The sequence below is a fragment of the Natrix helvetica genome (assembly GCF_964273705.1).
Source record: "Natrix helvetica genome assembly, chromosome: 4".
NCBI lineage: Eukaryota > Metazoa > Chordata > Lepidosauria > Squamata > Natricidae > Natrix > Natrix helvetica.
Genome location: NC_138550.1, coordinates 57,782,505 through 57,796,577, shown reverse-complemented (window position 1 = coordinate 57,796,577; position 14,073 = coordinate 57,782,505). Strand labels below are relative to the sequence as shown.

Here is a 14,073-nt window from a genome sequence, read left to right as displayed (position 1 = left end):
ATGGGAGTGGCTTGGCAGTCTTGTGACTGGGTGGGCATGGCCAACTTGTAAAATGTGGTAAAACTCACTTAACACGCTTGCTTAGCAACCAAAATGTTGGCTCAGAAACTGGCATTTGAAGCACGCAAGTCTTAAAGCTGTCAAGTTACAAGACCCTTGCACCCCTAACCCTTTAGAAAAAAACCCAGGGGTGTTCAAACTTGACAGCTTTAAGACTTGTGGACTTCAACTCCCAGAATTCCTCCTCCAGTCATGTTGGCTCAGGAACTCTGGCATTGAAGTGTGCAAGTCTTAAAGCTGTCAAGTTACAAGACCCTTGTACCCCTAACCCTTTAGAAAAAAATACCCCAGGGGTGTTCAAACTTGACAGCTGTAAGACTTTAAGGTTTAGATAGGACTCTTAGAAGCAGGCAGGGAGATTGGTAAGCCAGCCAATCAGTGAGCGGCAAGTGTGGTGCGGATGGGCGGGGGGAGGAAGCTGGAACCAGTTTTAAGTGGCACAGTAGATTTGTGGAACCTCTTCTATAGAAGAGATTAGAACTGGCAGGAACCCACCCCTGGTCCAGGTATATGCATATAGTGTTTCTGTCTTCCCAAAATATATCTAGGTATATATCTAACAGGCTCTGTTAATGCATGATGTAACTTCACAGTCATTAAACTATGATTTCACAGAATAAGAGGCATTATGCTGTTGAAAGAAATATCCTTCTGGGTTCGGCTCCAAGTGGGGAAAAAGACACTGGAGACATGGAGGCTGCTTGGAAAGATGGTTTTAATGGTGGACAGGACCACATGGCTTGAGTCCTGAACAGAAAAGGTGATCATATGCTTCAATGTTGGTGGAGAAGAAGAGAAGGAAGGAAGAGAAGCTGGGTCCCTGGTTTTATGCCCTCTCTGGCCTTTGATCTTGATGTTGTATTCTGATTGGTTTTCAGACTCCCATGGGGCCATGCAGAAGCAACTCTGTAGGCTGCGTTTTGAATCCAGGTTTGGTTGAGTTCTCAGATGCCATGTGGCGAGTTGGGTAAAGGGCCAATACTATCACGCCTTAATCCCATCATTCTGGAGTTGGAGGGGAGAACCCTTTATTATGTAAAGTGAACTAGCTCAGGCTTTAATGGCTCATTGACAAAGGAGGATGGGCAGGAAGCTGCATGCAGCTATTCTGTCTTTTAAAACATGTTTCTTCCTTTTCACATCCAGGGAAATGTAATATTCTGCCTTTTCAAAATTTCCTAGGAGATTTCATTTTTCAGGGAGAAGGCTGGGTGATAACTTTCCACAATGCAAAATTAATAGTTGGGCCTCAAGTAGACAGGAAATGCAGTATTATTCCAGGATCCATATCTACAGTCACTATAGTCAAGTCAGATATTTCTAGCTTCTCAGCAGTTCAAATAAGATTAAAATCTTTATGTTTCTTTGACTTGTTCTGTTTCCTTTTTGTAAGTGCCTTGTAGTATCAAATGATCTTTAAAATAATTAGGCTTTTAAATGTGCTTTTAAATTATGGGATAAGGTGGGGTCAGATGAATTTGTTTTGGAAAGGGTAGGGGCAGGTGCAGTGATTTTATATGTGGATATGGAAATATTAAGATTTTCCCACAGGTATTAACTCTCAAGATGGAAACCTGTAGCGATACAATTTCATAAACCACTTGCTGCAGAAACAATAGTTTCACTTTATGCTGTACTAAGATCGTTAGTTAAGATTGATTAGGATGGGGAAAGTGGAAGCAATTCCAGGCAGAAGGCCCCAATTCAAGAATAATAAAGACAAAATTGAATGGTTCCACGGGACAATAAAGATACTAAGAAGTTTGGCAAAGGATCCCTGGGCAAAGGTTAAAACAGCTGGCTAGATTTAGCCTGGAAAAGGGAAGTTAGGGAGAGTCATGATAGCACTGTTTAAATATTAAATAGCTTGCCATACAAAAGTTAAATAACTTTCTATATTTTCTAATGTTCCTGAAGACAGAATTAAATTTAAAGGCCTAAATTACAGATGGTGGGGATAAATTTCCCCTGAATATTAGAAAGAACTTCATAATGATAGGAGGTGAACTGTGGAAATACCTGGGATGATACTTTGGTGAAAGTTTACAAGAGGTGTTGGACAACCAACCGTGATATTTTAACGTTGGCCTTAACTAGATTATCTACAAAGGTGCCTCTTACTCTATGTAATATTCAGCAATGGTATGAATGCAAGCAAACTCCAGTTTGTTGAATTTCATGTTGCCAATCATACAAAAGCTATTTGTGTTCAAGACGGCAGCTCTCTTCAGACTTTGGTACACAAAGCCAGTGCCGGAAAGTATTGGCATACACCACAGGCAGAGCAAAGAACTGTGGCAATTCCTCTATCTTACACAGCTTGACCTGCCTTCTTCAAAAACTAAGCCCAAAAGGACTATTTTGTCATAATAAATAGTTAAAAGAACTTATGAGATACATTGTAGATACATTGTACAAATACTTTTAAAAGATAATATTTTTTTAGTACCTCCACATTAAGTAGAAGGAAGATAAAAATCAGAAGTACTGCTCCATTATTTCATTTCTTTTTAAGGGTCATGCTTAAAGTCAGGCTGTAGTCTATAAAATACAAGATCTTGCTCTGAAACAGCTAAAATTGGAACTTTAATGTGAACAAAATATAATCCAAACGTCTCTGAAGCTCACCCAAAAGACTGAAACTGTCAGAAGAGCCCAGGGTCTTCAATGGGAGTAGTATCACTACCGCACTCTCCACGGCAGGCAAAGGGCAAAAAATACTGGCAGGAGAAGTGAAACTCTTGGCTGCAAAATGTTTTCCTGTTATTGTTATGAATCTAGCGGAAGTTATTTTGCTATGTGATTAAAAAAGCTTAGGGTATTTAAGGACTGAAGTGTTTTATGGTTTGTACAGTTGGGTAATTGTTATAGAATCCCAACCACAAGTGAGTATTTAAAATTAATCTTAACTGTGCTGCAACATTTTTGAAGAAGAAAGACTGATTTAATATTTCTATTATAGTAACTTACAATTATAAATTATGATCATGTGGATTTGTATATTTAAGGAACATTGAAGAGCACAGATACAGGATAAAGGAATGGAGTATAAGACCTGTTTAGTACTAACTACGGCTTTGTGTTTTGGATTTGTTTGCCCTCAAAAGGATAGTCGCCCACCATGTAAGTATATAATATTTATTAATAACTTAAGCAAGGCGAATGGATGATAAAGTCATGGGTTAACTCTTAATGGGTTAATAAGCAAGCAAACTGGTTGCTTGTTTTTATTTTCTATATTATAATACATTCATATGAATACATTATAATCATACTAATATACAAGAGTGTAGAGAGGGGCGTGATGGCTCAGCAGTTAAAGACACTGAGCTTGTCAACTGGAAAGTTGGACAGCCTGGGTTTGAGGCCTGAGTGCCATGCGATGGGGTGAGCTCCCATTACTTTCCCCAGGTCCTGCCAACCTAGCAGTTTTAAATCAGGCAAATGAGAATACATAAATAAGTACCATTTTGATGGGAAAGTAACAGCATTCTATGTGCTTTGGCGTATAGCCATGCTGGCTAGGTGACCAAGGAAATGTCTGCTTAATGTTAGTTCCCTTGACTAACCAATGAGATGAGCACGTCCCCCTAGAGCAAAAGATAGAAATCGATGGGGACCTGACAGCTGGAAAGGGCAAAGCTTTATCTTTATCTTTGTGACTGTATGTCTACGTGATATAGTTCATAACCCAAATATATGCTTGCCCCAACTAAAGAATGTGGGAATTCTAAAGTCAACTGGTCTCATTAGCACATATTGTGAGTAGACATAGATATGATTGTTCTCCAGTTTAGAAGATCGAGGGATAGACGAGACGTGAGGCGTCTGAGGTAAGCTAAACAGTGTTTATTCAAAGCAGAGAGCAATAACAAGTAACAAGCAGCAAAGAATCACTCCTCACCCTATTTATACCCAGCTGTCAAGCAGGCGCCCAATAGGAGTGCTTCTGGCAGCCCGTGCTCAACCAGCTGCGCTTTAGCCAAGCAGGCACGGCTTGGCTGTTGCCGGCTGTCAGTCGTAAGTCGAGGACCTGCGGCTGGTCGTAAGTCAAGGACTTTAGTACCGGTCGCAGGTCGAGGACTTAGTATCCAGGACATTATTTTCCCCTTTGGGTCAGGCTCTCTTATTATATCTCTTCAGGCATTAGAGAACCATCCAAAAACATTGGAATAATGGGTGCATTATCAGTTATCTGAATAGATAAGAAGGACATGGGAAATTGGAAAAAAGATCAAATGGGAGAAAAAGGAAGACCCACTAGCATCCTTTTTTTTTTTAACTCCACAGTGAAAAATGCAGTGAAAAATAACAAAAAACCCACCCCATGTATAGAACTACATTTATATCAGGGGTGTCCAAACTTGGGAACTTTAAGACGTGGACTTCAACTCCCAGAATTCCCCAGCCAGCTGGCTGGGGAATTCTGGGAGTTGAAGTCCACAAGTCTTAAAATTCCCAAGTTTGGACACCCCTGATTTATATGAAAGTACTTTTTCCGGCACCAGAAAGACTAGCTTTTCAATCAGGAATGTGCTAGAGCAAGTGAGGAGGCAATAGCTGCATCATCCTGAGTGATTAAGGTCCTGTCAGTTTCAGGCAGAAGGCAGTCTGGAGGTTACTAGTCAACCTGAGACAATGGTCGCCAAGCTTTGAGGCTTGGCGGCCCAGCACAGGGGGAGAGGGGAACTAGACCACACAAACAACAGACTGGTGTGCGCGCACAGGTCAACTTGTGCAAGCGGCAGGACAGCGTGCATGTGCATGCATGCACAGCACATGTGTATGGACACTGGCCTGTTGCTCACGCAAGTCAAGCCACTCCTGGCGCTGCCCAGTTGCGAATAGGCCGTGGCCTGGTAGTGAGCACTATGATACGGTATATAAACCTAAGTGCTATTGCTACTGAAGATACTCTTCATTTGAGTCAGAAGAACTTCTGATTTCTGAGCTGAAGTAGCCTGGCAAATAGTGTGAAGGATTTGTCCCAGTGGTACTCGGGGGACATTACAAGCAGGGATGTTGGCAGGGGAGAGGAGGAGAGAGGTGGCAAATGGGGATATATGTGTAGTCACCCGAGTGTTGTGATTAAGAATTTTTGTTAGGATATCTAATGCAGCTATGTGAGTCACGGCATTTGTGTGAATACTTCATTGAGTGTACATTATTTTTTGTGCTGTCACATTTTCTCAACAAGAGGTTACTGCAGGTTGGAATGCTTAGATTTAGTGTGCACTATCCCAGAAAATAAGCCATCAGAATTCTAGGCCCCTAAAAAACATAATCCTGGTGTATTTCCTACAACCAGAAAAACCTTTTGGAGAATTTTGAATCTAGATTTAATACATTCTATTAAAAGTCTAAGGGAATCAATGAGGGATTCAGGTGTTCAGACACTGTATATCTGTGTAGGGAACCTGCCAACATATATTGATATTATGGCTACATGATATATTTTTGCTTAGTATATTAAACAATATATGTTGTGTGGTATGTTTAATAGACTGGATTTATTTATTTATATTCTCACTAAAAGCACCAATAGTTAATATAAAAGAGAATATTTGCATCAATACATATGTTAAGAAAATGTAAAACCATATAGAGACGGAGCTGCTATTAATAATCATGGGATAGTTTGAACACAACTCATAATTAAGATTCTACGATCCACTCTATCGGCAGAGAATTAACAATTGTAGATGTTCCAAATGTATTATTAATGAACATTAGTACAGAATGATTCTTACCTCTAAATCAAGGGTGTCAAACTCAATTTCGTTGAGGGCCACATCAGGGTTGTGTTTGACCTTGGTGTGTGGCCAGAGGGGGCGTGGCCAGCTCATCGTCACTTGTGTCAGGGGCTCCTGTGGGGCACGAGTGCTCTGCCAGCAGAAATGGGCTTCTGAGCTCCATTTTCAGCTGCGATGGCCTCCTGAAACCTTCTGCCAATGAAAATGAAGCTTGGGAGGGCCACGTGCAGCCTTCCCAACCTCTGGTTTTGCTGGTAAAGGCCCCACTATTTCCAGGTTGGCCCTGCAGGCCAGATCTAAGCCCCCCCGCAGACCAAATCCAGGCCCTGGGCCTTGAGTTTGACACCTCTGCTGTCAATAATCGGTTATTACCATCAGTATTGCGAGTCTTGTATTTTCCATTCCAAAATAAAAATAAAAATGAAATGAGTAAGAGAAGAGCATATCAGAAAAAGAGCCCTGCTAGATATGCCTAGTCAGAAATACTGACTACTGAATTAGAGAAAAATGTATTCACAAAGAAGAAAAGATTGCAGGCAACTGCTCAATTCTTTTCTTCCCAACAGATGCCTGCCAATGTCTAATGGAAACCAGTGAAAGAGAGGAATGTGAATTTTCTTCAGAAAACATTACTGCAGAGCAGTGCACAGAAAATGGATGCTGCTTTGATGCATCAGTGCCTGATGTCCCCTGGTGCTTCAAACCTTCAGGTGAAAGAGGTAATGACAGGTGGGCAGAAGAAAGGGAGATTCTCAGTCATCCAGGTCATGGTTGTCCCACAGGTGCTTTTCAAAAGGCAATGGACTGTCTTTGTTTTTTCCTTGAAGATGCTTTGCTTTTCATCTGAGAAGCTTCTCTGGTTCTCCTTTACCTCTTCAAAACTGAAGAAGTTTCTCCTTTCTCCTTTGGGAGAAAGAGATCGTAACGCTTGGATTTTATTTTAGATTAGATTAGATTAACAGAATTGGAAGGGATCTTGTAGGTCATCTACTCCAACCCCCTGCCCAAGCAGGAGACCCTACACCATTTCTGACAAATGGCAGTCCAATCTTTTCTTGAAAGCCTCCAGTGATGAAGCTCCCACAACTTCTGAAGGCAAGCTGTTCCATTGGTTGATTGTTCTCACTGTCATAAAAAATTTCCTTCTTTCTAGGTTGAATCTCGCCTTGTTCAGTTTCCATCCATTATTCCTTGTCTGGCCTTCAGATGCCTTGGAAAACAGCTTGACCCTTTCCTCTCTGTTGCAGTCCCCCAAAAATATTGGAATCACTGATATCATGGTCCTTCTCTTCATTAGCCATGTCCAATTCCTGTAACCGTTCTTCATATGTTTTAGCCTCCTGTCTCCTAATCATCTTGATTGCTCTTCTCTGCACTCTTTCTAGAGTCTCAACATCTTTTTTATAGTGTGGTAACCAAAACTGAACACAGTATTCTAGGTGTGGTCTTACTAAGGCTTTATAAAGTGGTATTAGTACCTCACTTGATCTTGATTGTATCCCTCTGTTAATACAATTTAGGATTGCACTGGCTTTTTTGGCTTCTGCTGCACACTGTTGACTCATATTTAATTGGTTGTCCACTAAGACTCCAAGATTCCTCTCACAGTTACTGCTATTAAGCGTGGTTTCACCCAGTCTGTATGTGTACTCTTGGTTTTTCTTGCTTAAGTGTAAAACTTTACTTTTCCACAAATGTGCTTCGCAAAAATACTCCTTCTGTCATTTTTCATTGGGCCTTCAGACCTGCAGCATTTAATGCTGTGTGAAAATGGGAGGGGGGATTATTTGGAGTATGGGAGAGATATAGTCATAATAACAGCCTTTCTCAGAGAGTCAAGGACATCTTGCCCTGCACCTCAGATGACTGCAAGGAATATAAATCCTTCTGTTCTTCACCATTCAATCAGAACTGAAGAAGCTTGTTGGATGAGAAACAAAATGTTTTCAAGGAAGAACAAAGCCCACTTGCCTTTTGAAAAAGCACCTTTGGGTCGACCACGACCTGGATGACTTCATAGTGATTAAATAAATATTTTGTAGCTTTAAATAATCTCAATCAAATATATTTTCAATGCATATGGTTGTTTAAGTGGAAAATCTACATCCATAGACCAACATCCTGTAAGAAAGTGTTAGTATGGGAAATGTTACCATGAAATGCATTGATTGAAGTAATTGTGGAAATATTGAGATAATTTTTTTTATTACTCCAAAAACTATATTGCTTCCAAGTACAATTTAAGGTGCTGATTGCCAGTTCTAAGTTCTACATGATTTAGGCTTGTATATTTATGGAACTCCCCTTTTCAGGGGCCATGCAGTCAAGCCTTTTTAATTATAGCTCAGCTTCTTTTGAAAAGCATCTTACAAAATCAAATTAAGTTTTAGTACATTTTAACAACACCATTAAAGCATGTGTGTATATGTGTGTAAAAGCTTTGTAAGTGGAATTGCTAGTAGTGAGCTCAGCATCACTGCCACCAAGAGCCGTGTTGGTGCAATGGTTAGAGTACAATATTGCAGACTAACACACTGCCAGGAGTTCGATCCTCACTGGCTCAAGGTTGACTCAGCCTTCCATTCTTCAGAGGTAGGTAAAATGAGGACCCAGATTGTTGAGGGCAATGTGCTGACTTTGTAAACCGCTTAGAGAGGGCTGTAAAGCATTGTGAAGCAGTATATAAGTTTAATTGCTATGGCTGTTGCTGTCATGACTTTTGCATGTTCACTTTAAAATTGTTCCTCATTTGCTGGGTGCTTGCAATTGTAGTTTGAGTTTACCATTTGTTTAGAATTAATATAGTCTCATTCTTACTCTAAGAGAGAAATAAAAGGCACTCAGAGCTCTTTTGGATCAGATTGGATCAGTCTATAAGGAGTAAAAAAATGAACAAATAATTAAATAAAATCTGTGTGATCAGCTTCTCTGGCATTAAACTGTTATGATAGTGGAGCCACACTGTCAGACTTACTAATGAAACAAACCTAAAACCTTAGACCAGACACTAGTCAAATTCAAGCCATTAGTAATAAACATTAATTCAGGCAGCATGCAACTTTATTTTTTAAGCCATAGCCAAGCTTATTATCTGGAAAATATAGTGACCTGAATATTATTTACAATAACAGCTTCAGTAACCTATGCAAGGAAAATGATTCCATCTCAAGAAAGAAAGGAGTGTGGTTATCAAGGGATCACCCGCAAAAGGTGCAAACGGATTGGATGCTGCTTTGATCTAAAGGCATCTGGTGCAGCAACTTGTTTTCATCCCCCAGTAAACGATGGTAGGTAATTTTTTGAACTCGTTAAGAGCTAAAGAAAGAAAGAAAAGCAATAAAATGTATATCCACTTTCCCCCATTGTCTATAAAATCTATTCTTTCCCTCTCTTATTTTATCCAATATTCTAAAGCATTATATCTAATCTTGGCGATTTTAAGACTTGTATACTTCAACTCCTAGAATTCCCTAGCCATCATGGCTGGCTGAGGAATTCTGGAAGTTGAAGTTCATGAGTCTTAAAATTGCCAAAGTTGAACCCCCCCTTTCCGTAAAGTGTCTAAATAAATAACATTAATAATGTTAGCATATTATATAAATATCATTGCACTGAAATAAAGTAAGGTGTCAAGATTTATATTAACATAATAAAACGTGGGGGGGGGGAGGGGGGAGAAGCAAAACCAGCTCACAAGTCTACTACTTCAATTTCTGGTAAAAATATGCTGACACACTCAAAGAAGTTACATGTATATAAGAGCTTCATTGCAAAAGCCAAAACAGCCATCTCTTTAGTTTGTTATGTTGGCTGGAGAAAAACCAGAATTTACAGCCCATCCAGAAGAGGACTTCTGTTACTTGAATTCTTGGGTTTGGGGTTTTTTTAAGTTTAAATTTTCTCAAGTTTTCTCACTAAGCATTTATTCATATAATGTTTTCAAAGATTGCCTACTCTACACTTATCCCTGATTTTTTAAAAATATATAAAGAAGAATGATTTTATTTATGTAACGTGATTCATTTTTCTGAATAGTTTCTCAACACTGTGTAATGGAAGGGAGTGCAAGGCTAGAGTGTGGTTACCCAGGCATCACCGCTGAGGAATGTCAAGCAAAGGGATGTTGCTTCAATTCATATGACATTAATACCCGGTGGTGCTTTCATCCTCTGTCGGACACAGGCAAGTATCCACCCATGGGAGCCATATTTACCTGAAACTGAGAGAGAGAAAATCAATCTGAGATGAGAATACATTTAGGAGTGGCTAGAAGGTGTGAGAGATGGAGTTGAGACGGTGGAGAACAAACCCCCTGGGATCAGAGAGGGCCCATTTTGTAAACAAAAACCAGATGCCATCAACAAGTGAGTGTGATCAATGGACTGCAAACAGTTTGCTCCAACCAAGGGGTGACAGAAATTCAGTAATTATACTTTGGGGTAAATGTAGATGTGGGGGAGGGGAGGAGGAAAGAGAGATGGGTGGTGTGTTTTTTTTATAGTTTTTAGGCTGTTCAGAAGTGAATTTTTGTTGTGCTAGTGTCCGTCATATTTGCAATTAAACATCTTATCTAATCAAACTGAGTCTTGACTTTCCTGGAAGCATGCTCAGTTCCATGAGGAAGTAATATTTTTGTAGTGGCTTGTTAACAATTTTAATTGTTATCTTATCAGCATTGTTTGCCTATTATTTATAGTATGACTCTGTAATAAAATGGTTTTATCCCTGAAAGCTGCCATAGCAGACTTCTGTCTTAAAGGGAGCAAATAAATATTATCAATAAACATATAAATTAATTCATAATAGAATACTTTATTAGTCCAAGCATGATTAGACACACAAGGAATTTGCTTCCTGTGCAGAAGCTCTCAATGTACATGCAAAGCAACAGAATAATGATAATCATAATAATAATACCAATAAGAAGTAAGCCTTTGTTTGAGATGGGGGATCTTTCCACTAAAATGAATTGTATTGTTTTTCTACATTCATTGTTCTTATACTGCTTTATCAGCAAGAGAATATATTCCAAGACATCAAGATTATACTTCTTTATGCTATAATTTTGTTTTAAGTACCTGCAAGGCTATGTGGAATGGCACCCAAGAAACGAGTGTCGTGTGGAGCTCCTGGCATTTCTGCTGATGAATGCATGGCGAAAGGATGCTGCTATGAACATTACCAGTATGCCAACTTGGTTCCCTGGTGTTTCCATCCACATGAAAAACAAGGAAATTATTCTCTGTGAAGAACAACATTGAAAGAAATGTGGCTTGTTTAAAGAAATGCTTGCAGAGTGAAGGCCAATAGACATAATGTTAGTATGTAGATTTGCTCATATTCCTTGTATTATGTAAATGTTTACTGTTTGATATTTTGAGAATATTCTGCTTCTCGTCTCACTTTTTCAGAAGGAAGAACTGTTGCATCATTACTAGAATGATCAAGGAATAAATCACCAACGATTTCATATTTTTGCACAATTCCAAATGATAAATAATAGACAGTTCACTAAATGTAGTACATCTTTGATCTAAATATTCAAAATAAACAATTTGAAAGTACATTAAGGTTTGCATTCAATACACAGATTTAAAGACATTATTTCAGCTTTGGTTGTTGGATTAAATAGGGCCATTTCTATAACACACTGATGATAGACTCTTGCCACTTCTTTGATAGATAGCTGTAAAGGCAGGTACACAAAAGTATCCTTTGATATCTTAGCGGCCCAAAATATGGGAACTAAGTTTTTAAATAAGAACAGAGCAAATACAAGCATGCTACTCGTTCCAAACATCTTTCCAATTCTAGGTGCAATTTTCTATATTTTGAAGCTCTATGGGTAGCCCACATTTAGCCTCGTACAGTGACTGTTTCCAGTTATGACAGTGATGAAAAAGTAATTCTGTGACCAATCCTCACATTTATGACACTTCTCAATTTCTAAAACAAAGAAAGCTGAATTAAAACCATAAGCACAGTCATGTTTTCACTTAGCAACCATTTTGTTTAACAACTGACAACTAACAACAACAATTTAACAATTGTGATCACTAAATAAGGATAACCTGTAATTAGCTTGAATTCTAAGTATTTAAAGGTCATCCATGCCGGAATGTTTAGCTTTTAAGAAAATCAAAATAAAAATTTGAACAAAAAAGAAAGAAAATCAAAGCTGGTTTTCTTCCAGATTAGTATCAGCATAAAAGTAAGACTTCATGGGCACTTCATACCATCTGAAGCTTGTCATGTCCCAATTCTTTCAGTATCCAGACTTAAAGACCCAGATTTTCCCATGGCTTTTATTGCTTTATTTAGCTGAATTTTAATTGGTTCTGATATTGGGATTAGTGTTTAAGGATATATATTTTTCCTCTTAGATTTAAATTAACTTTTAAAGAAATGCTTCCTAATTTTTGTGAGTGCATTTGAGGAGGAAAATGTATTTTGAATAAACAAATGAAAAATGGGATGTTACTCAATCTACATTCATACCTGAGAGGTCAATTTCCATATTGCTCAACAATGGGGAGAAGTATTAGCCAGCAGAAAGTACTAGAAAGTACCGAGTAGAAAGTTTTGTAAAGAAGCATCTGGATTGAAACACAAATGGAGTAAAAGCTCTTTTTAGCAAGTATGTATTGGTGATGAAGCAGGGGATGTTTGTTTTTTTAAAAAAAGGCATGCCTTCTTAATTTTCTAAAATTCATTTCTTCTGAAACTGTTCAATATTTGACAGTTGGCTAATGGCCCAATCTTGGCTAATATAAACAATTGACTGACATCATTTATTATTTTCCCTTTGCAAATATTATCCAGATACCTCCACCACATACCTAGTAAATCTGAATTACATTTTCTAATTACTTGAGGTGGAGCTTTACAGGGAATTTGTTATCTGAATGAAGTACACAAACATAATGATATAAAATAAGCTCCATTTATGCCACATAATACTCTCTTTGATCCAAATCCAAGGGTTGTATGCTATGAAGAATCAGAAAAGGGTCTGGTTATGCCTAGTTATTTTAATTCTAGGTTGCAGCGTATTACTTGAAGGGGTAACAGCTCCACGTAAGTACTTTACTTTAGCACTAGCATTTTGCTGCAATATTTCAGTACACGGACGACACTAAATATATTTAACTCATCTAATATTTACACAGTTTTAACTCATTGCTGATATTTTGAATTTTCTAGATAATTTTATTTCTGCTATTTCTAAGCCTTATAGATTAGACAGTCATTAATCAGTTAGGAAGGGGTCCCCAACCCCTGGGTTGCAGATTGCTACCAGTCTGCGGTCTGTTGGGAACCAGGCTGAGCAAGTGACAGGTGAATGAGCATACTTGCTCACTTGCCAAAGGTTTAAGTGAGGAGACACTTTTTCTGTATTTATAAAGTTCTGCATCTTTATAAAAATAAGGCTCCAGTGTTCTTTTTGTGATACACATGATGCTGGCTTCCATAATGGTAGCTAAAAAAAAATCATTTGCCATACATTGGTAATATGGGATAACCAGGAATTTTGTCTTTTGACAGCGAAATGCCGATGTGACGTTGATCCCCACAAACGATCCAACTGTGGACCCCCTGGCATTACTTCCCAGAAATGCGAAAATTCAGGATGTTGCTTCAATTCAACAGTGCCAGGAGTCCCTTGGTGCTTTAAACCAACCCCTCCAAAATGTAATTGATCTCTGTGATTAAAAAAAAATACTTTTCCACTTCTTAAATGATAACCAAATTAATGGAATAGATAAGGCCTCTCATCAGGAAGAACTTTGTAACAGATATCTTGCTGGTGGTAGTAGTGAGACAATATCACAGGTTCTTTATTTTTTTAATTGTATCCAATTAGAGAAACCCAGACTCAAGCAAAACAGAGAAGTATTGGACCGTGGATAGATGGTTTCTTTATATCTTATAACTATATTATAACTATAAGAGTTGGAGAGATGTTTCATTTTAGCAAAACAAACACAGGAAATTTTTCTAATGTGTGCCAAACCCCCAAATTCATGTTTTATACAGTATATAGAAAGGTATTATCTAAATATGATATTTAACTCATCTAATATTTACACAGTTTTAACTCATTGCTGATATTTTGAATTTTCTAGATAATTTTATTTCTGCTATTTCTAAGCCTTATAGATTAGACAGTCATTAATCAGTTAGGAAGGGGTCCTTGGGTTGCAGATTGCTACCAGTCTGCAGTCTGTTGGGAACCAGGCTGAGCAAGTGACAGGTGAAT

The 14,073-nt window shown here is 38.4% G+C and overlaps 1 protein-coding gene across 2 annotated transcripts; it reads left to right on the top strand.

Annotated features, from left to right (window-relative positions):
• Window positions 1–2,797: 2,797 nt before the first annotated feature.
• TFF2 (trefoil factor 2) lies at window positions 2,798–11,377 on the top strand. Of its 2 annotated transcripts, none has more exons than XM_081950167.1 (6): window positions 2,798–2,945; window positions 3,069–3,183; window positions 6,380–6,532; window positions 8,945–9,100; window positions 9,849–9,995; window positions 10,889–11,377. In XM_081950167.1, exons 2-6 carry the CDS (start codon window positions 3,102–3,104, stop codon window positions 11,059–11,061), a joined length of 711 nt encoding a protein of 236 aa, XP_081806293.1. In that variant the 5' UTR covers window positions 2,798–2,945; window positions 3,069–3,101; the 3' UTR covers window positions 11,062–11,377. The 2 variants fall into 2 exon arrangements, with proteins under 2 accessions (XP_081806293.1, XP_081806294.1); XM_081950168.1 differs by having other exon boundaries at window positions 10,828–11,377.
• The last annotated feature ends 2,696 nt before the right edge of the window (window positions 11,378–14,073 follow it).